This window comes from Gadus chalcogrammus, chromosome 9, assembly GCF_026213295.1.
Source record: "Gadus chalcogrammus isolate NIFS_2021 chromosome 9, NIFS_Gcha_1.0, whole genome shotgun sequence".
NCBI lineage: Eukaryota > Metazoa > Chordata > Actinopteri > Gadiformes > Gadidae > Gadus > Gadus chalcogrammus.
Genome location: NC_079420.1, coordinates 3,302,802 through 3,325,853, shown reverse-complemented (window position 1 = coordinate 3,325,853; position 23,052 = coordinate 3,302,802). Strand labels below are relative to the sequence as shown.

General features: G+C 44.8%; 1 protein-coding gene across 5 annotated transcripts; it reads left to right on the top strand.

Moving 5' to 3' along the window:
- The first annotated feature begins 1,445 nt into the window (after window positions 1-1,445).
- Window positions 1,446-21,447, top strand: LOC130389450 (transmembrane and coiled-coil domain protein 3-like). Of its 5 annotated transcripts, none has more exons than XM_056599245.1 (4): window positions 1,446-1,486; window positions 17,796-18,832; window positions 19,996-20,131; window positions 21,134-21,447. In XM_056599245.1, the coding sequence occupies exons 1-4, from the start codon at window positions 1,475-1,477 to the stop codon at window positions 21,434-21,436; spliced, it is 1,488 nt and encodes a 495-aa protein (XP_056455220.1). In that variant the 5' UTR covers window positions 1,446-1,474; the 3' UTR covers window positions 21,437-21,447. The 5 variants fall into 5 exon arrangements, with proteins under 5 accessions (XP_056455220.1, XP_056455222.1, XP_056455221.1 ...); XM_056599247.1 differs by lacking the exon at window positions 1,446-1,486 and adding an exon at window positions 3,034-3,053; XM_056599246.1 differs by lacking the exon at window positions 1,446-1,486 and adding an exon at window positions 4,815-4,949.
- Window positions 21,448-23,052: the final 1,605 nt, after the last annotated feature.

Here is a 23,052-nt window from a genome sequence, read left to right as displayed (position 1 = left end):
AAGAATTAGATATTACATGGATCTGCAGTAATTATGTATACTATATGTACATAAAACAAACTGAAGAGATATCACGGGCAATAGTTGCTTGTACCGGGTTTCCATCATGTGGAGAAATTAATGTTACTAAACATCAAGTCATTTGGAAATTAAAAAAAATACCATACAATGTGTAATGTTGTCATGAATTTACTTAATGATTACATGAGTATCAAAATCTGTTCTTTACTATTTATATAATATATTTTTGTAGCCGACTAGAATATAGCATGTTATGTCAAACACGCTAGCTACATTTGTAAAGTGAGCGTGCAGGAAGCCAGCGTCATAGGCACTGGGAAGGACATTCTCAATGGTTAGGGTCACATCCTTTCTCTATAGGTCCATGTTGATGTCCCAGCCAAGGTATTTGATATGATACCTGTTAGATCCTTAAGTTCGATACCCTTAGCCCAACCTGTCATAAAAATATGATTTAGATAGGATTTTCTATCAAACAATAGCAATACTTGGAAAATAAACTCAAACTCACTCACTCCGTTGCTTGCCAATTGACGGGTTGCGTTCACTAACCTGTGTGATTGACAAGTGACGACAGGATGGATTGCTCAAGCCAATCAAAGAGATGCTCTGATGGGTGAGAAAGTTGCCTGAAACCAGCCGTCTGAAAGCTGTTCATAGTTGAAGGCGGGCAGGCAAAGATAAAATCTCGCAGAACATGTGATGCACTTGACGGATGGCCAAGATGTTTCGAAAAAATTACACTCCAAGTAGACTAGCTCGTCTTGTTAACAAGGCAAACAGAGGTGCCGCCCCTGCATTTAGTTAGAATAATTAGTTCACCATCACCTTCCCTTGGCTTAGCTCACCTGTTGCAACAAGGGCGTCCCATGGATCACTTCAGTCCCTCTGTTTCACTGGTTACAAAGACATTTCGAAGCGAACCTACTTCTCCGGACCTAAGGTGAGTTAGGCCGAGGCCTACTTCTAAAATTTAATTTCTGAACACTACTAATAATTGATTGTGTTGGTTCGCGCTGCTATTTGTCACCTATTTTAAACTATTATATTGTCACATCTAATCTGTCATTAGTTTATTTTTATTTCAACACGCAGGCCACCTATACCATAAAGATCAAAGCTGTTTCTTAGCAATCAAGTGAAAAAAAATCCATTAACTTTAACATTTTGAATAGTTTCTATAGGTTAATGTTGTCTGGCTCGTTTATATAGACTATTATAATAATCTAGTTGAATGAGTCCAATCAACAAATTTTCTGATACCAAAATATAGGTGTAGATGCATTCCAAAGATTGGGGAGATTGAATATTATGAATTAACGGTAGATATAGTAATTGCTGCACATAATCGAATAAAGCACTTATTTGAGCTCTGAAACTAATCTACTTCCATTCCTTCACAGATCAACTATGAAGAAGAACCAGCCGTCTTTATGAGTCACACAATTAAAATATGAATAAGAAAGTAAGTAAATTAATTACTTTACTAAGTCAATACGTTTCTAGGCTTTTTTGATGTTCATGTTTGACGTCTTCCTGGTTGGCGGATTCAACCTGTAGCTGCAGGTGGATTTGAATATTAAGGGTTTTGTTTTGAGCATGGAAAATGCTCAAAACAACACTTCTGTTTTTTGCAAGTATTTTTTGCAAGTGTTGCAAGTATGGGTTCTGGCGTAAGGTGTAAATATAGTGCTGGATTTCTGTGGGTTCAACCAAAAATGTTCAACATTTCCTCTGTCTGATTTCACAATACATTACTGATATCTACATCTATATCACATGAGTATGGCCTTACGAATGATCATCTGAGTGTGACCGACGTGTGATCATCTGAGTGACCTGATATTCATATTAGAATACAGTGGTGTCTGCAGTCTACACTTCTTTTGACGTTCCCCCTGGGGGGAAAGCAAGTGTTGAATAAGCCCTTGTGACATCAGCTGCATGAACGTCCTTGAAGATAGTGACAGCGATTCTCAAAGCTGAAAACACCAGGGGCAAGATGCTCCTAATCCATCGACTTCATCAAAACCTTGGTCTTGCTCCAGAGAACCGTGCACGTTTCAACATTCTCCTCCATATATAGCGAAGCCTTAGCGAGGGTTTCTCTGCATCCCCAGCTGGAGATCCACATGAATTCAGTTTAAAAAAGGTCCTGGTTGGGATCTTTCTGATGGGATCGGTCTTCAGATCATCCAATAGTCCAATACCTTAGCAAGGCTTGCGTCTTTGGGCTGGAGTACCCAAAAGTTTTTCTGTGAAGGCTTCTTAGTCAGGAAACTGCAGGACTGCAATAACGTCAACCTCAGAGACGTTGAGTCAATCTTGACAGCGTGCATGTTCGTTTGTGAATTTTTTAATCTCTCTAAATCTAGGTTGAGAGATTGTACTTGATGGTCCCACTTTAACCATCAGGTTAAATCAGCTTTATCGCAGGGGAACAATAATTATTCGATATCGATTATTTAATTAGGTGTTTTTAATATTGTGTAAACTCTAACTTTTTTATTACATTACAAAGTACATTACGTATCTCACAACTTAATTAAAAGTGCAATTAAAACGTAATTAATTTTAAAAGTTCTATAGCTCAAAGCCGCTCAGTGAGCAGGTGGTCATTTATGTGTGGCCAGGGTTTGAACTGGCATTGGGTACTGTGTGTCAAGGTCTCGGATTTGGAATAGGACACGAAATGTGGCCCCCGTTGAAACTGGCATAGGGTGCAACATTTGAGAGGGGCCTGGGATGGGACCTTACGATGGGTACTACATTTGTGGCCGGATTCGACCTGGCACCTAGGACCAGGGTTAAACCTGGTATTTGTGGACTGGGTTTGGCCTGGCAATGGGTACTCGTTACAAGATCCTTGATGTCCTGGCCAAGGAAAATGAGGTTCAGAACTCTGTCAAGCTAGATGGCTGGTGAATTCCAATGAGATTCAAGTAGTGAATAGAAGAATCTGAAACAACGTGGGAACCATCCATACTGTTTTCCTCTTGAAACTGAAGTTGTGCTGTCTTTCACTTTAGGAGGTAAAGTAACCATCACTGGGACATCAAGAGATATGTAGATGGGAATTGAAACGGGTTCTCTGGTGTAAGACCTCAGTTGTCTTCTAGTCACCGAGGAAGATTTCTCACATCTTGTCCTTGCTGTTTCTCCTTGGGGAATCCCTGTCAGTTTGGAAGGACATTTCAGTTAATGTAATTGATGTTATGATGGCCTCTTGAACACTTTTATTCTTCTGAGAGTGCTCATCTACATAACTGTAGATCTCAGTCATCACTGTAGCCTACTGTGCATCTCTTGTCACCCTCAAACCACACACCTCATCAGTCAGACAACACTTATGGAAAAGTAGATGCAATGTTTTGCAGATTAGTGGAAATGTGGACAAAAGGATTTGAAATGCAAGGGGGCATATTCAATCTTTAAATCAGGAAGATTGTTTGGTACGACTTCTGGAACTCTAAAATATTCCTACCTTGCACACTTCTGTCTCTTCACCTTATGATTATGCTTGGTGTAAATTATCTTTTTGGTCCGTATAGTTTATACCGGGAATTATCTAATTTGTCAATTGTCAGTATTTTGCATTGAAGGAGTTCATAGTTTAGGTTCAGATTTGTTGTGAGACAACATGGTACAATGGTTTCCCTTATTTGTATTGTTAAATGTTAACTTTCGTACATGTAGGGCCTTGCAATGCATAGTCACAATGAAAGGAATTGTGCAAAAAACCATAGCCACAAACGATCAGATCATCTCAAGGTAAGTCTGTTGGATGTGTCTTGAAACCAGAAGATGATTGAAGGACTACAAGATCTTCAATCGTTCGACTCAAGGTGAGGTGCTGGTTATTCTCTTATTGATGCCTTGGTTTTTATTGGCTTCTCAGTGGAAAGTTCTGATGTTTGCTGCAGAGACTGCAGTTATGCAGTTTGTAAACCTCTATGGCTGTGTATGCATGGAGTACAGTTAGGGGTGTGCAATATGACAATATTAGATTGTTAGCGATAAAATGTCTGCACGATGAACACATCTGAAAGTGCACAATTGCTATTTGGAAGTTGAGTCCGGGAGGGCATCTGGCAGTACGCTCAGGATTGGCATTTGCAACCTCACCATCATTTATGTCATCATATGTGCTATTTTACCTAGATCTTGGTCTACTTCAGGCAGTCCATTCATAAAACATACTGACACTCAAGGCCTAATTTTCTATTGCATTTCCCCAAAAACATCTTTGTACCTCAAGACAAGCTTTTCGTTGCATAATAAACTGTGTTCTACTTCAAATTTGCAACTGTGTCCAAATAAGAAAAGGCCGAGAAAATATTTGCCATTTCTACACCAAGTACTCGCTACAACCCAGCACCTGTCGGCTAAGTATAATTTATATACTGTTACCTTTAATACTGCTAGTTGGTAGTTTTAACATATATTCTAAATATATGAGCTGTGAAAAATGCTAAAAGTTAAAAAAAAGCAAAGAATTTGTTTTATACACCATTTTCTAAATAAGAAAGTCTCATCAGCTAAAATGATGGAGCATGAGGCAGCAGTATAGACAATAGAACTATCCCGACTTGAAATGGACAAATGTAGATGGTCACATTGTCACTGCTTCCAAACAGATCTCGACACTTTTAAGTCAGAAGTCTCTACTAGGCTTGAGGAATAAAAGGTTTTCAGTGTGCTTATTAGTGTTAAAACATATTACATTGATGGCCATTCAAGGAGTCATATGGTTATTGGATAAATGCTGCCCTAAAACTGAAATGCCAAGCACGGTTGTGATGTCTTGTTTTAAGGTGATTGTTTCTTATGTGTTCATTTTGATCAGAAGTGATAGCCACAGTCACAGATGAGACAGTGAGTGGTGAAAAAACTGTATGATGAGTGAACAAGAGTGAAGCCCAGTACAGGTGAGTGTTTCAGATGGATAACTACCGTATTTGCCCTTATTCTAGTAGTATTTATGAAGACCTTCTCAATGTGTTCTCTGCAGGGAGGTAGGTAGATGTAGAGGAAGATATGAACCAGGCTCAGCATTGTAATGCCGGGGACAAAAGGATAACAACAAGCTTATCTGAAACACCAAAGGCCCGGAGGTTCTTTTTAGGTTATTGTAAAGGAGATTTTCTTTCTGATTTTAATCCTTTGCTGTGTTGCCAAAGCTGGGATTTGAGGTCATTCAGGTTTGGGGTTGTATGTGTCGTGACCTATTTTTGTTAATGTTGCTGTTACCATTATAGTTTGTAGGCCTACATAGCGCAATAATCCATTTTGTAAACAATATTTTTTTTAGGACAAATATTGGCTAACCCTTTAAAAATCAAGCACAAATGCAGAAGTTGTGCAGGATGTTACCAGACCAGGCCGGTTACCAGACGAGGCATCTTTGGTGGAAGGCAACTGATTGGCGGAGCTGTTATGGAGGACCTGACAGGGGTACAAATGACCCCCAGACTGTAAAGAGATCAGCACTCACTGTCTCATCTGTTACCGTGGCCATCACTTCTGATCAAAATTAATTGAGAGAAAACAGTCTCTGCGTTAGGGCTGTCGGTGAACAGGATTTATTCAGTCAAAATGTCGGAATAAATTCTGACTTATTTAACAAATGATAGTCAATATGTCAGCTGAGGTAGAGGACCTCTATTATTCATATTGTGAAGCATTATTTAAAGTATTGTGTTGTGACTAGAAATAGCTGAGGATCCACCAGGATGTGCTGATCCAACTTATAACTAAATACACAATGCTCTAAGGTGAACCTATTTTTTTTCTTGGGCATTACTTCAGAATGACCAACGAACAGCACCTCATACAATATAAGTTCATTTTGGGACTGTGGATTAATGTCCCACACACGCAACTTGACTTTGTCGCCATGGGTTTGACATTTCTCTTGTCCAACTGTTCGTGGTGGCAAATTAAAACAGCCTTGTTTTTTTAAAGGGTGCTTTCACACTACTGCTCAACTAGTGTTTTTTTGCCTTGCCTAAATGTCTGTCGATTAACTAACTTCACTTTTCGCTCATACCAATCCCTGGAAGGATGGATCACTTTTGTTCCTTAAGGTTTCTGCCTCCTGCACTATGTAATATAAGGAGAGACATATGAAAGACAAATGAAGCAGTAAAAGAGATGAGCACTGAACTTGAGGAAGTAGCTGCAGCTGGTAAATAGACCCATTTCAAGTAGACTAAATCCAGTTGGCGGCCCATGAAGACAGGCGCTATGTACTGGGCTGAAAAGAGGTGATATGCACACCAGGTGTGATAAGCTATTAAAAGCCCTCATAAAATCGGCCTTTTCCGTTGTTGTAGTGACGTCACAAGTGGTAGTGTCCATCTAGATGTATGATGGATGGATATATATTTGCTACAGTCCATTGGGTGGGTTGGATAAATCGAATCCACATGCAACGGCTATTCTTTCTTCCAACTTCTTGAATACGCTTATCAAACAATCAAATAATCTGGCATGTAGAGAATACCACCAGTAAAGATTGAACGTTTTACTCCAGACATTTTCCAAGATATTCAATTTTTGTTAGCCAAGGCTTATTTCCAGGGAATTGATCCATTACTTTATGGCCTATTCTATTATCTGATCACTTAGCATGCAACATTGAAATTCCCAATACAAAGTCAAGGGCCCCCAGAAGGCTGCTGATGACATCCGTATTAACTAATTAAGAATTCCTCAGCTTGTTCAATCACCAGCTACTAAATATCCAAGATATTAATGCAAGTGGATGCCTTAACTTATTGCTATGGGAGACAACAAAATGTTTCATCCTGGGTTTTTGTGTTTAATTTTCTTCAAACCTAGCTAAAACAAAGGCTTACCAGATCAAAAATCTAGAAGTGAAAACCGAATCACTACAAAATGTACAAAAGCATAACTTCTCAGATCATAAGGCTGCCCGGCTTTCATTTCTGAAAGAACAATACAACACAAAAAAACTCATCAAAGGGAGAATTGATCCTGCATGGAACCAGGGAGAAGTACTACTTTGAATCAGAGCGCTCTTGTCATCTGCTGGCACCAATGCGTAAATATTGTGTGACTAAGGTACATATCACAGAAATAAACAGCTAATGACAATTGTACAACTCTTCAGACCATCAGTGACAATCTGAAAACGTTTTTTGCAAATTCTTACAAATCTGAAATTGAGTTCAATGGTTATCTCAAATTATTTGGATAAATGAGAATTACCCTCTAGCTCGAAGACCGACCAAGATTGTTTGGATGTCGAACAAGAACTTGGTGAGCTGCACAGAGCTCTAAAATAGCTAGACAGAGGCAAATCGCCAGGCTTCGACGGCCTTCCCCTTTAGCTATATTTAGGACTTTGGGACTCTTTGGGTACACTTTTGCTGAGCTCTGAATTTTGCAATTAAGACTGGGACATTTCACAGAGATCAGCACTGATCATTTTTCTACTGAAAGAAGTAAATGGACCCCTTGAATGCTCCAGTTACAAGCCAATGTCCTTAATCAGGTGCGACATGTATGCCAAAGCTCTTGCCCTATGTGCTATTCATACTCTAACCAATGAAGACCAAACAGGCTTTATCAAGGGATGCCTTGTTTCATGCGACGTGGGATGCCTTGTAGGATGCGACGGCTGCTGCATATAATAAATGTTGCAGACACTCGCCCAAATCCTTGTGCAGTATTTTCACTCAGTGCAGAAAAAGCTTTCGATGGAGTGGTAAAATACGTGGGCAGTATTACAATGTTTTGGATTTGGGCTTAATTGTCCCTTCAATGATCAAGGCACAATATCAGTCTACCTTTGCAAGTGTCCCAACGGTTGACATAATCTCTTCCCCATTTCCACTGCAACGTGGAACGAGACTGGGCAGTCCACTTTCGCCACTATTATTTGGTCTATCTCTCAAACCTCTACTACAAGGCTTAAGCCATGCATGAAATCATTCTGGATCCACAGCCTTGTCAACCTTGAACATATAACTGCACAACTTAAGGCTCGACCAGGAACTGTGGAAGCCAGAAAATCTTTTTGGTTGAATATGATAGAGCTGTCAAGAGACAATGATAAAAAGCTTGCAGAACAGTATGTAATGTACACATTCCAAATCTAGCTGTATTATTACGGTTTCTCTTACTTTATTTTATTTTATTGTTTCTATTTACGATTGGTGAACCTGTCAATTTTGGAAATGTATGTCTTCCCCAACCAATTGGTGGGGATGTGGGCATTCATTTATATTTCCAAAATTATGAATTTCCAAAACATTTTGATAAAAATGTTGTTTTTTAATCGAAACTGGTTGTGAGACTTACATAGAGCTCTTAACTGCCATGGTCCCTGGCGTTAACGTCAAGGAAATATTTCCAAATACATGTACATTGTATATGTTTTTCTTAATGAATAATTATCGGGTTTCTGCTGCTTATCAGCCTGACCCCCCAGCGATTCTATATGATTACAGCAGTGTCTGTTGAGTTACATGCTACATGCCAGATTATGTCAGAATGGGCTTTCGGGCTGAACCACTGAAAAGTCCTTGGAGGCCTGCGAAGTTGACAAACTAATAATACCATACAGTATCTCCCACTGTCTCCATGTTTTGGTCTCCAACCAAAATAACACTGGATTCAACTGAACAGGCAGGACTTGTTTTCTTCCCTGAACTCGAGCTCTCAAGTGAATAAGGGCTTCTCTTTCTCTTTTTTTTTTTATCCTGATAAGTTTTCTAGGAATCTCAGAGATGATGTCGTTAGTTCGAGAAAAACAGGATAAATGCAGTATGATTCCATACTACTTAGGCCTAAAGCAGGTTTATATGCAGTAGGATTTGTAGTTTATATTCAAGTATTTACATTATAATTATGGATTTGAATACCTTGCAAATTAAAGGTAGAGCTGCTCAGGAGTAGCAATAAATGTATTCAATAATGTTTGCATAATATTTGACCACAGGTCTACATCAGAGCCTGCATAAATGCTCTACATATGGCTTTATTTACGGGACGGGAGGGAGAGTGAAAGAGTTAACTCCGCCCTCCCCTCGCCCCATCGACTCGGCAGAGCCATGAGGGCGGAGTTTGCTTTTCATTGTTTTTTGTGTTGAATGTTGGCCACAGTGGACATTATGAGAGAGGTCGACATGAGTTCAAGACCGTCGATACATTGAGTATTTCCTTCAAATTCTCTTTAATGTGGATCCAAGCCGGGACAATGCCCAGCGCCAACGTATCTGTGCGAAGTTTGGCTGAGGAAGAGAAATACCTCAGCGGGCAGACGGTGAGTGCACCTTTATTTTGTAGTAGTGCTGTACTGCATGCCCAGTACAGTACCCAGTACAGTACCCAGTACAGTAGCATGCGATGGTGTTTTCCCATTCCCGGTGTTAACCCAACAGCTGCAGCGTCTACTTATCGCAACAGCTCCACCTTAATTTGGATGACTTGAGTCTTTCTTATCGTCTTAACCCATGTCGTTCAATTATATTCGATATGTTGTGCCTGTGATGAGCGTGTAACATATCGTTCGCCGTCATGAAAGCAGATCAAAACATCGCGTACCCTAAAGTTGTTGTAGTGTAATAAACCTCATTACATGTAACGTGAGGGTGTCCGTGGATCACACACTAGCCTACTGTTGGGCTTTTCTCTGTCTTGACGACCATTCACTGTTTTTAACGGGATCTGGTAAGACTTGTTAAATAAGACGTTTATACACCCGACCGGCATGATATACATGTTTATACTTTAAAATGTAGGAAGTATCCCCAAATTAGTGAAATATTCTGTCAATGGCGAGTCCTCCGCCGCCCGATATGCGGTAACGTGTCGCGTAGCAGCCGGCGTCCGCAGCAGAGTTGGTAATAACATGAGCCATTATCTAGCCAGTCAGGCAGGAATGATGTGCAAATTGCTCAGGTTTGTCTTGTATTTCATCAGAATCTGACCGTCTACTATCTATCGTGCCTTATGGCTGAGGCGTTGTTCTACGGTGGTGGGCAAGCCGGTGTCCCAAGTTGTCCCTATCCCACCTTCACCACTGTAACCAATGAATGCACTGCAGTATTTAGCCTAATTCAGGTGCCAGAAAGCCTCGCTGTGCGGTTCACTAGACGTTCTGGTACCATTCACAAGAGGGAACGATAGTCTTGAATGATCTCTGACCATGCTTTCCGTTTTCAGATTGCATAAACCGCATTCCCCCCAACCCACTGTCAGATGTACAGTATAGACAGTGAGTGAGAGGTCTAACAATGATCCGACTGTACTTTGAATGGCTTATTGTCCAGTCTGTACCTTGAACCCCCGGGGTCCTTGTATAGCTTAAACCGACAATTATCTCATTAATTTATTTAGCTAGCTAATATGTTTATGAGTTTCTATGATCGGGTAGTGCTAGCTCATGATTTAGAAATGAAATCATAATTGTTTTGAGCCTTCAACTGTCTTTGTTGAACCTGTTTTTCGCTGGTTGAAGTGTAAATTCCTATCATGATAATCCTCGATGATCATAAATAAAATTCATTTATATTATTGATCACTGTATGAGAAAAAAATCAGTAGCCCAACAATCCAAACTGAGTACATTTAAGATTTTCAATACTATTTGTATATGTCAGCCAGTGCTTTTCCCACAACCTTAACTTTTGGAAGGATGTTATGATAGTAATGTTGTTAAATAAGTGTACTTCAAGTTAAGAAATATTCTCAAAAGTCTAGAAGTTATCTTTCAGACCTATTGGACAATTTCTGAAACGTTTGTCTGTTGAGCTTTTCTGTGATAGTCGTGTTCACAACATCTTACTTTGAACCATTGAACATTGAAGACGGCTGCGTATTTATCTTAATTTAATTCCAATCAATGCTGGCTCAGTCCTGGGAGGGAGGCTGTCATTGTTGGTGTTAATGTCCTATTGATCGGTACTTGGACAAGCTTGTAAGTATGAGGTAATGTGAAAACCCTCTTAACGCAACTTGCTTCCCTGAAGTGCTTGGATTTATCTAAAAGGAAATTTGACAGCAAAACAAAAGATGCACATTTTTTGCTTTTTTCTGTGTCTGTGCGGGCATCTACCCTTCTTACGGATTACCAAAAAGACTGCGGAAATTGTCTAATGTTAGTAATTATCATTTGAGGCTCGGTCGACAAAGCCTCAGTCGGGAGTTACTCGGCGAGACTGAAGGCACTCCTGTTCCAAATGTTGCTTGCTCTCTCTAAAGGCTTTGCTAATGTTTGCCTTGATGCGACCGTCTTATTTTCACCTCTGACAAATTGTGTACTTATTGCATTTGGGGACAAATATCACCTGCTTAATTTAATGAGAGCAGAATGCGTGCCAGATGTAAAGTGAAAGAGGGAGAGGAATATCCGGTTGTGTCGGTTCTCTGACATAACCTGGTCGGGTGGTTTGTCTCTTTGTATGTCTCTCTCTCTCTCTCTCTCTCTCTCTCTCTCTCTCCTATTTGAGTGTGAGCGTATCTCTATGAGGATCAGCTGGAGGGAATACAAATAAGCACAGCAGGTCTCTTCCTCTTGGCCCCCCTTTGTGTGTCTGCTCTCTGCTTAAGGGACAGTTTGGTTCCATCTCTCCGTGTTCCCTGGCCAGAGAGTTGGTGTGAAATGGAAAGCGACAGCGTGCAAGAGGACCATATACACTCCGCGTTCACCCAAATGCACTCCGCTTCCCCATTCCCTTTGAAAGTTTATAATTGTGCCCTCATGCACTTTGACTGTCGTGCGTTGAGTATCATGAGTTTGGATATGATTTTGAAGAAGTTGTGTTTGTCGCTTCAAAAACAGCTTTCCTTTAAGGACAAAGACCCAAACCATCCTGTTGTTCTTGAACCCCCTCATCCTGAAATGAATTGCTCATGCACATTTTTGGAGCTGTAGTCTGTAAAACTCATTTACCATCTCACTGCATTCAATTTGCATACAAGTTACCCTTTGCATAGGCAGGTCCATTCACCAATCACTCGGATGCTTGATCAGAGAGGACACTGCAGGACAAGATAAGCATTGTCTTGTGCCGTTTCTTTCATCGTCCTTCTGGACTTCGCCTGCTTCCACAACCAGGTTCAAGTGAGGTTGAGATGTGTTACGCTTTCTCAAGTGCCGTGCGTGCGGGGCCACCAGTGCCCGCTGTCCCCCTTCCCTAAGCTAGCCATGCTAGTGTTGTTGGGCATTTATGTGGGGGGGGGGGGGGGGGGTCAGGGGCCAGATTTAAATAGGTCATGGTACAGGACTTGCGCTGTATGCGTTAAGTGGGTCAACTGGGCCAGTGTAGTGTAGTGAACCCCCGTTCGGGAGGGGGCACATGCAGAGGGATGGGGTGTGAGGGGGTGAGTAGCCCAGAGATTTGACTAGCCTGTATCAATCATTCTGACAGTGCTGGTGAGTAGCACTACAACAATGGGGCCCAGGACAAGGCCCCCGCTGATTTACTGGAGCCTGCTGCCTGTGAGAGACATCTCTCTCGCTCTCTCTCTCTCTCTCTCTTTTTCTCAAACACCCTCTTGCTGTCTCTCTGTCTCTGGAATTTCTCTCCTCACAGCTGTTCATCCGTCTGTATGTCCCTCGCTCCTGCTCTAGTTTCTCTCTCCTGGCATGTGTTACACGCAACAATTTTTTCATGTGTCTGTGACACAGTATCTGTCGGTGAGTCAGTCAACAGCAGGCTTGTGTAAGTATGTAAATGCAGCCCTGACTTGTTAGCAAACCTGGCACACCTCAAGACCTGAGCCTTGACATCCGCTCATTTTACACTCATCACTTGTAATTGTTGAATGTCGGATAAATTGATTTGCGCATGAATTAATGTCTCGGGTGGTGGCGGGGTTTGCCTCAACATCTGATGGACCAGATGTTCAGTTTAGGAGTCCCAAAGAGGTGTCAGACTCGATCACCACTAGCCAGCAGCCATCCATCGAGAAAATACAACAACTGTATCGCTATTGAGGAGATGCTTTATAGTTCAGTCCAAAGGAAGCTGCAGTGGATTTAAGACGCGTCATTAAGGACCACTTAGGATATGCATAGGTGGGAGTGGATGTCGTGGTTCTATTCTTTCGTTCACAATAAGCACCACAGCCAGCCAAGCCCTCTGTAGAACTCACGAGTGGAAGTTGAGTTCTGCATGATTAGCAACCACTCTATTGTTCACAGGTCACTTAAGCAAGCTGGCAGGACATGACTGAGCTGAATCACTGTTTGGATTCTGACGAGTCAGACGTGTTGCGCAAGGATGTGGCTACATGCACACACACACACACACACACACACACACACACACACACACACACACACACACACACACACACACACACACACACACACACACACACACACACACACACACACACACACACACACACACACACACACACCTACCGAAAGGTCCTTACTTCAGAAACACTGAGAATCTCTCTCTGAAGCCTTCAGGAACACTGAAGCTCTCTCTCTGAAGTCATCAGAAACACTGAGGCTCTCTCTCTGAAGCCTTAAGGAACACTGAAGCTCTCTCTATATAGCCTTCAGAAACACTGAAGCTCTCGCTCTGAAGCCTTCAGAAACACTGAAGCTCTCTCTCTGAAGCCTTCAGGAACACTGAAGCGCTCTCTCTGAAGCCTTCAGGAACACTCAGAAACACTGTCATGGTGTGGCAGGTTCACCGCATGGCCGTCTCCAAGGGTTCGGGAACCACCGCCACCCCCACTTTTTCCTTCTTGCACATGTTTTTAAGCCTCAAATGCCCCCTTTATTGACCTAACCCTTACGTTCTCGAGCTGCATCACATAGGTGGGAGGCAATAGCAATACGGTTTACGACGAGAAGATACACTCAAGTTTACCTTTCTTTAACTTTTTAGCTTAGCATTAAACATAGTGCATGCTGACCAGATGCAGACGTGGAGAGACAGATGTTATAGCTTAGGTACTGGTATTTGGAAACTATAGCCTTACTTTCTAGAGTTATAGGTTCCTGTTTACGAAGCCGGCCCGCTTATCCACAATAGGATGTTTTGAATATAAATTTGATATTCGGTTTATTCTTGTTCACAGTCTCTTAACTCTACTCTTGCCAGGGTAGCTTTAGCAGAAAGACTCGTTAATGAAGATGTCTGAATTGTCTAAATCTAAATTCATTGTGGTCCATGTCATGGCATGAGAAATATGAATTTATACGAAGTTCAAATGACAACATCTAACACGTTGATTAGCCTTACCTTGAATGACAACATTGATATATCTTGAAATGTTCTTTTATTTATTTTATTGAAATCAATACAATGAAACAACCTAAATAAAGACGCAAAAATCAAGTAGAACAGAAAAATAAGTTTCACTGCTTAATTATAGGCTAACGCTAATGCTTCAAATACAGAGGGTGACCAAAGAGGAAGAACATTCACATTTTGGCACCTGCGCTTCTGCGATGAACCCGGCTGTCTCGTCGGGCCACTTCTCATTAACGGGCTCCGCCACTTTCAGTATTCATAGACGGTGTTTACCTGCCACTTAACGTCCCTGCTCACCTGCATCCACCTCCCTACACCACCAGGGGACCGTGTGATGATGACTGTCCCTCAAGCATCCACCCACCCTTCTGCCTTGGAGTGCAGCTGGCCGGGTGAACGGAGCCTGGCTCGTGGGCCACGTCTGTGGTGATCTGTGAGTGCCGAGGTGGGGGGGAGAAGTAGGCCAGCTCCTCGGCAGATTTAGGAGGTCATTTTCATCAGCGTCAGGCTAATTCATTTAGCGGGTGCACTCACCCGGAGAGACTTTGTGAGATTGCTCTAACGTCGAGTCACGGTGCATTGATTTTCATAAGCGGGAACGTGATCAGGACCACGGGGTCTGAAGTGTGAAGCAATCTGATTCCGGTTTGTTAGCCGGTGTTCGGATTGGTTGCATGGATTTTTGTTGCTTTGAATTATTCCAACAAAAAAAAAAAATAAACATCTGGACTACGTTAAAGGGATATTTGAGCTGCACTTGCTAAGGCCGGCCTCTGCTTTCAAAACTTTTTTTTTTCTTTGTCTCCTTTAAATCAATTGTCCAGTTGGCTAGAGCTACAAAGCCCAGATATTCTCAAATGGAAACAGAATTATGGATTTTGCTTCCATAGCCAGGGCAAAATGTGAAAGTCGATCTGTAGTTTCCTTCCTCTGACTCAAGTTTAGGTCCATCTGCAGCTGCAGGCTTACTATGATTGTTATTTTTTTTATTGGCCGCCCAGGAAAAAATACCCTTTGTAATGCTGTAAACAATTCAACCCACAGAACAATTCTGCAGTGGCACCTGTAGAATCATCAAAGCCTGCAGAGCATTTCAAAGTAAAAGCGGGTGTCGGACGGTGGGAAAGAACCCAAGTGGCCAGCTTAGCAGCACTGGGCTAGCACGCTGTTAAAGCAGTGGCTTTAGCCACTCGGCTGAACAGGCAGCTCTTTGTATCAGACACTGAACCCAAAGACACTGTGTAAGCTGAGCTGCCCACACGGCTGCTTGTTCCTCCCTTCCACTGTGAGGAGGGAGGAGACGTCAGAGTGCACCCCACGTTGGTACGAAAGAGAGAATGCTTTTGAAAATGTTTCATGTTTTTGTGAAGTTCTTACGCCGTCTTCTGCCGTGGGTGGAACCTTGAATGGGATTGAACACCACTTCTCCTCACACCGTACGCTAGAACAATAGTGAATCCAAATGCCTGGGCGTGTGTGTGCGTGTGTGTGTGTGTGTGTGTGTGTGTGTGTGTGTGTGTGTGTGTGTGTGTGTGTGTGTGTGTGTGTGTGTGTGTTAATCTCCATATAGAGACTCCTTGTGTTCACGCTCGCAGTAAGGACTAATACTCTGCTTGTTTATCTTGTTATGTAATCCCTATGACCCTATATGCTTTGTGTGTTGGTTTAGTGGGAAGTACAGGCGAGGAACATGTATGATGAAATGGAGAATGGGATTAGCTCATTGAGAAGAACTCGACATGCATCTGCCACAGAGGATGCCATCACACTCTGGCTCACTAGTCCCATGTTGGATACTATTCGGTAGGGAAATAATTCAGTGAGTTTTGGCGGTTGTTTGCGATGTTTAATGGTGAGGGAACACGGGTTGTCACACTGTATGAAGTTACTGCAAAACAGAGGCCATTAGAATTCCTTTGACTTAGTGTGTGTGTACGCGTGTGACTGTGTGTTATTGAGCATTGTCTGCCCCACTGAATGTCTTACCCAGCTGGTTTGTGTGTGACCACTCGTTGCGTCTCTCTCTGGCTCACCTGACTAGTCATGTGATAACGGCTCCTTCTATGGCGGAGTGACTCCAGATGTAACACTGAGATGTGTTCAGGGGGCTGGCCAATGCCATGCGTCATTGGGCAACCACTTTACACGGACGTGGAAATGCTAAGCAGAGCTAAAACTCCTAAGTCTGTTCGGATCAACGTGGTGTGTTCATGTGGCTGAAACCAGAAGGGTTACTAATACGGATTAGCAATGCCTCTACATCACCCGACACTGGGCCTAAAACCAAAACCCTTTGTGACACTTCTTTTTTTTTGCCGATGCTCTGATTTGAAATCTTGTCCTCCCCTCTCCCCTCTCCCCTCTCCCCTCTCCCCTCTCCCCTCTCCCCACTCCCCTCCCCTCGTTTCCATCCCACTGTGGTTTGGTTCCTCAGTGATACTTGCTGATTGTGCACTATTTGTGCACTTTTTTCCGTGGATCCTTGAGATTATGTGCTCACTATACTTCAAAATGGGTTAGTCTGTCTGGCAAGGGGATTTCCTGCTTGGTCAGGGTTTTTATTTGTGACCTAGTTATTTGTGTGCCCTGCATCCCCCGCCACCCCCCCCCCCCCCCCCACATACACACACACACACACACACACACACACACACACACACACACACACACACACACACACACACACACACACACTAATGACCGCGTTCATATGTTCTCACTGTGTCATCTGATCCTCGTAACAAAATAGGATAAGGCTTGTGTCTCTAAAATGTAACAGATGTGAACGCCTTGCGTACCCATATGGTCACACTGTTGCCATTACTGCAGTATAATGCAGCGAAAGAAGTTGCCATAGAGAAATGCTTGAATGCAGAACCCGTGGACAAATGAAATGGGAGCAATCTACTCCGCTTCCAAGTCCCCACTCTTAATAGCGGGGGTGGGGATTTAATATATTCCCCCCCCCCACTGTGCCTTCGTTTAATACCATCATCCCCCCCAGTGTTGTGTGGTCCTCAGATCCCCCTCGCGTCTCAAGCGTCTAAAAACCCGCTCTCTAGGGGTGCCCGGTGGCTCACTGGGTAGAACGGGTACCACATAGGCTCGGTCCTGAGCGCAGCGACCCGGGTTCGAGTCCTTCCTGTGGTCATTTGCTGCACCTCCTCCCCTCCATCTCCCATGCCTTCCTCTCTATCTTCACTCTAATAAAGCATACAAATACACGCACGCACGCACACGCACACGCACACGTACAGAGACACACATTCACAGAGACACACATTCGCAGAAAAACACACACACACATACGCAGAAAGACACACACACACACATTCACAGAAAGACACACACATTCACAGAAAGACACACACACACACACATAGGCAGAAAGACACACACACACACACACACACACACACACACACACACACACACACACACACACACACACACACACACAGTTTAAAATGTACATGTATAATATCTTTCGTGTTCTTAATATCTTCATGCCCCCCCCCACCGCAGGCGGAGCGTACGGGCGAGGGCATGGTCCCGGGCGGCCCGGCCTCGCTGCGCCGCGGCTCCTCGGAGAACAACCTGGAGCTGGACCAGCCCGACGGGCCGTGTCCCGGGGGCGCGGCGCCGGAGATCGTGCGCAGCCGCTCGTGCCTGGACAGCCTGCAGCAGAAGATGCTGATGGTGACGGAGCAGCTGAAGATCGAGCAGACGGCGCGCGACGACAACCTGGCCGAGTACCTGAAGCTGATGAACAGCGCCGACAAGCAGCAGGTGGGCCGCATCAAGCAGGTGTTCGAGAAGAAGAACCAGAAGTCGGCGCAGAGCATCGCCCAGATGCAGAAGAAGCTTGAGCAGTACCACCGCAAGATGAAGGACAGCGAGATCTTCGTCCCGACCGCCGGCCAGCACCCGGCGTTCTCCTCCCCCGCCAACGCCTACCACTCCTCCTCGGGCAAGCACAGCACCATACCTCGCGAGTCACCGAAGGAACTGCTGCGGGACGTGACGGGCAGCGGGCGCCACCCCACCATGGACAAGATCAAGACCATCGGGCCGGGCGTCTCTCTCTCGCCGCCCTTCTTCTTCAGCAAGCCCCGGGAGTTCGCCAACCTCATCAGGAACAAGTTCGGCAGCGCCGACAACATCTCCCACCTCAAGACCTCCATGGACACCACCTCGTCGTCGTTCCCCAGCGGTGCCGGCGGCGGCGGCGGCGGCAACGGGGCGGACAAGGGCCTGTGCAACAGCACGTCCATGGTGGCCAAAACCAAGTACACCAGCGACGACGAATGCTCGTCCGGGAGCGCCTCGGTGTCGGCCGACAGCAACGGCAACCTCCTGGGGGCCGGCGGGGTCTCGTCGGGGGCGGGGCAGGCACAGGACGCGGCGGGCGGGGGCGCGGGCCGACTGGCCACCACGCTGGAGGAGGTGAAGGAAATCCGCGAGGCTCAGAGCCAGCTGGACGAGGACCTGGGGGAGTTCAAGGGGCAGTTCCAGAGGGACTACGGCGTGCTGAACCAGACGCTGCAGGAGGAGCGATACAGGTAGGCCCACGGGAAGAAGCTTATGACACGGAGACACTCTAAAGGCCGATTCATACCTCCGGATCCGGACGGAATTCGTCCGTCCGCCCCAAACGTTGCCTCCGGAACCGCCCTTCATGCCTCCGTCCGGTTTCAGCGTTGTTATGGATGTTTCGCAATAAATCCTCTAAGAGGGCAGTGACTGTCGTTTCACAAATGAACGGCATCGACACTCGCAAACATGTCATCTGGAGAGATGATTTTGCTTTGTGTCATATACGAAATCGGCAAAAAAAAGTGCAAAAAGTGTAGGCCTAGGCGGCGGTGGCATGTGACACCCCTCCCCAACCCGCAGATTATCTCCACAAAATGTTGTTAAATGACCAGTTGCAACTCATTGCCAAAGCAGGGGAACTATAAAATAAAATGGTCAGGTATATAGAATATTATCAGTATAAAACGTTAAATACAATATATGTTCATCAGATATTATGCTACTCTATTTTCGCGAATGGTCTGACTTCTGACTCTATACTGCCGCCTCGATTTCCGGTGGTATTGCTCCGTTTCTCCCGGAGCACTCCGGATTCGTAAGCTCAGAGGCGACAGACCCATTGACGGACGAAACACCTCCGGGACCGGACGAAACGGTCCGTATCCGTATTTGCCGTAGGGTGTGAATGGGCCTTAAGGCTCAGTTGTTATGGTTGCACGTCGACGCAACGCAAGGCGGTGTACGGACCCGTCACGCACCTGCCGACCCTCCTTGCGTCCACCGAAGAGGGCCTGACGTGCGCCTCCTAAAAATGTCACCGTGCGTCGAGGCGACGTAGCAGCAAGGGCTGTGATTGGTCCACTCACTAAAACCCGACGCAGAACCGAAACAGGTTCACGACTCCGTCGAAGCGACTGCGTGGTCATTGCGTTGCGTCAATGTCATACCATAACTAAGCTTTTATGGCCTTTTGCACAACTTCAGCTGTGGAGGAAAGTCATAACGTGAATTGCGGTGCGCCTCAAAGAAAGAGTCAATTTTCTGCCGCCTTTTCGGCCACCGTAGCATCGGACTGGTACTTCAAATATGTTCACTCTCCTGGTTCCACACATTGACATTCACGGTGAATAGATAATGAGGACAATCGTTTCGACCTCGGCATGTTGACAACGTCCGCGTTGTGTGGCAGGTACGAGCGCCTGGAGGACCAACTCAACGACCTGACGGAGCTGCACCAGAACGAGATGTCCAACCTGAAGCAGGAGCTGTCCAGCATCGAGGAGCGCGTGGCCTACCAGGCCTACGAGAGGGCGCGGGACATACAGGTACGCAGGGGAAACACACCGCCCCTCCTAAGAGGTTATTGCAGTCTGGAGCTCTTCTAAGGTAATCGGCCACTCAAAAGCTGGTCATCACTAGTCAGTAAGGCCCGGTCCACATTCAATGTTACAACAGGGGTCTCCCCGGTTGGCACAGCGAGTAGACAAGCACCATAAAGGCTTAGTCCTGATCGCAGCGCCCCGAGTTCGATTCCTATCCGTTATCCTTTGCCGCATTTCCTCCCCACTATCTCCAATACCTTCCTCCCTATCTCATTCTTTAATAAAGCACAAAAATGCTAAATGTAATCTTTAATAATGTTTTGCAACCCACGCTTTCCTGTCTGAGGTTTCCGTCGGTACTAGCGCTGGCAGCAGTGTTGACTTATACTGTCCATCCTTACTGAAGTGGCGTTATCATCTCCTCAGTTCATGCTGTCGCACATGCGCTCGCCCAGAACTCTTTGGCTGACTGCTGAGGTCTGCATCCTGTCACGATTATACGTAATCGCTTCAAGAAATGTAAATGTTGCTTGTCCGTACAGCGATGCGATGCGATGCCAGACACAATCTTAAGGTTGTTAAAATGTTGGCTTTGTGTGGACCGAATTGACTCCTAGCCAGAAAGTAGTAGTGGCTACGTACTTCAATGTCTGCATTCAACACGAAGGCATCCCTAAGCAGGACACCTCACCCCATCGGGGCATTATTGACCTTTAAACTTTATGATAAATAAACGCTGCCAACTTAGTCTGTGGTGCAGGTTATATCAAACCAATACTTCTGATCGCTCTGCGACTCTGCACTCTATAAAGCCCGCAAGTAAAGCAGAGATTAAGTTAACTAACGTTGCTGGTGTCTCGAGTAAACCAGATGAAATGTAAGCACAACTGCGGGACAGGGCCTCAGTCCTTCCCTTCAGTCAGGCCCCTCCGGGACGCCCCCCCCGTCCGAGCGTCTTCACCCCCGTCTCAACCGTCTCTCTCCCGTCCCTCTGCCCGCCACCAGGAGGCGCTGGAGTCGTGCCAGACGCGGGTCTCCAAGCTGGAGCTGCAGCAGCAGCAGCAGCAGACGGTGCAGCTGGAGAACCACGACGCCCGCGTGCTGCTGGGCAAGAGCATCAACATCATGCTGGCCATCGTCACCGTCCTCCTGGTGTGCGTGTCGACCGCCGCCAAGTTCGCCGCGCCGCTCATGCGCAGCCGGCACCACCTGGTGGTCACCGTGCTGGGCGTGTGCTTCCTGGCCGTGTTCTGGCGGAACTGGGACCGCCTGCAGTGTGCGTTGGAGAGGATGCTGGTGCCGGCCTGAATGGGGGGCGGGGGGCAGGGGAAGGGTCACCCCCCAGCCGTCGACAAACACAGAACAGTTCTCCAACACTAATGATGTCGGAGGAGGCTCCGAGCTGTCACTAAGGGCTTTTCTTTCGGAGGATTGGTTGTACAATCGTCCGAAAGGCGTTGTGAGTCTGCTCACTGAGCAGATGCTTTGGCGGTACGATTCGAACAAATGGTTAATAATCTCCCTCATCTCAAATGTGCACGTGCCACTAACGTTTTTTTCAAATGAGAATCATTTTTATTGAAGGAGGACATTAAAATGTGTGCGTTCCATACACACCAACTTTTAATTCGATGGAGAGTTATGGATTGTTAACGTAAGTAGTCGTTTATAATGTGATTGGTCTTGATATGTGTCTTAACTGCGCCTAACTTTAAATTTCAAACCCAATATAAGGGTGTATCAAGCAAGGGGATCCCAGTTCTCTCGTCGTAGAGATACTGTTTACTCTTAAAACCATGAAATACTATTGGTTAACACTTCTTTTTCCCTATGCAGTCTCATTTTAACTTGCATAAAACAGACAGACCGTCTCATATTGCGCGCCGATGAAGAGGGTACACATACATGGACACAACTGAAGACATTTGGGAGACTGGAATGCATGGATCTTTTACTTGTTTTTGTCTTCTCACTATTGCCTCATATGTCCATCGTGGTCGGCCACTTTCTTAGAGTTTCTCTGTTTACACTTCCTGATTCCTTTCTATGAGTGCAATATGTTTGAGTTATTTTATCATTTTAGTTTTTTTTAACGACCACTGTTTTAAAAAAAAAAAAAAAAGTTTGAATGTTGTGTGGGAGGGGGTTCAGAGTATGAGGTGGGAGTATTTAATGTCTGCGAGGGAGATCCACCCACTCTGCGGCCAGCTGGTGTCTCCAGAGCCGAGAAGCTATCTAACGGCCCTGTTATCGCTTCGTGACTTAACATTTGGTTTGTTCTGTTAAACAAAGCCACACACACACACTCACACACACACACACACTCTCAGTGTGTGTGTGTGTTTTTGAAACGTACATGTATAATATCTTTTGTGTTTTTAATATCTTAATAATCCTTATGGTAGTCTTAACATTGATTGAGTAGCAAAAGGTGACACTGTGAAGTATGTGTTGTGTGTTTATGAAAGTGAGGACTTGTTGAATGATGACCATGTATTCATGAAGCAACCATTCTGAACACGTGTCAGAGCGGGCCATGGTCAATGTTTTTTAAGTTCTTTGGTCTGCCATAACAACATTGTTTTTGTCTTTATTTTGTATTTCTTTCGTTTTTTACCTCTGTATTCCACTTTTGACCGTTGTTCGACCTTTGATTTTGGGATGAAGACGTCCCTCTACAGCTGTAATATAGCTGGTTTACACACTTGGCACATCCTGCACACTGTGTGATCAATACATCCAATACTGTCATGCTACAGGTGCCTTTGTCTGGCAGCATTTTTTTTGTTTGTTAATTAAACAAGCCTTTCAATTAAAAGCCGTTTGCCTTTTTAATGTTTGCGTCTCCTAAAGGTGGCGTCACGGCCACCAGAGGGCGTTAGTGTCACATTCACCGTGATTTCGCAACACCTTTATTCTTTCCG

What these genes read in the sequence shown, in the direction of transcription:
- LOC130389450 (XM_056599243.1), top strand. Translation starts at nt 9,227, where the DNA reads ATGTGGATCCAAGCCGGGACAATGCCCAGCGCCAACGTATCTGTGCGA. An exon ending in CTGCAGGAGGAGCGATACAG is followed by an intron (nt 18,833 to 19,995) that starts GTAGGCCCACGG and finishes GTTGTGTGGCAG; the next exon opens with GTACGAGCGCCTGGAGGACC. An exon ending in AGAGGGCGCGGGACATACAG is followed by an intron (nt 20,132 to 21,133) that starts GTACGCAGGGGA and finishes GCCCGCCACCAG; the next exon opens with GAGGCGCTGGAGTCGTGCCA.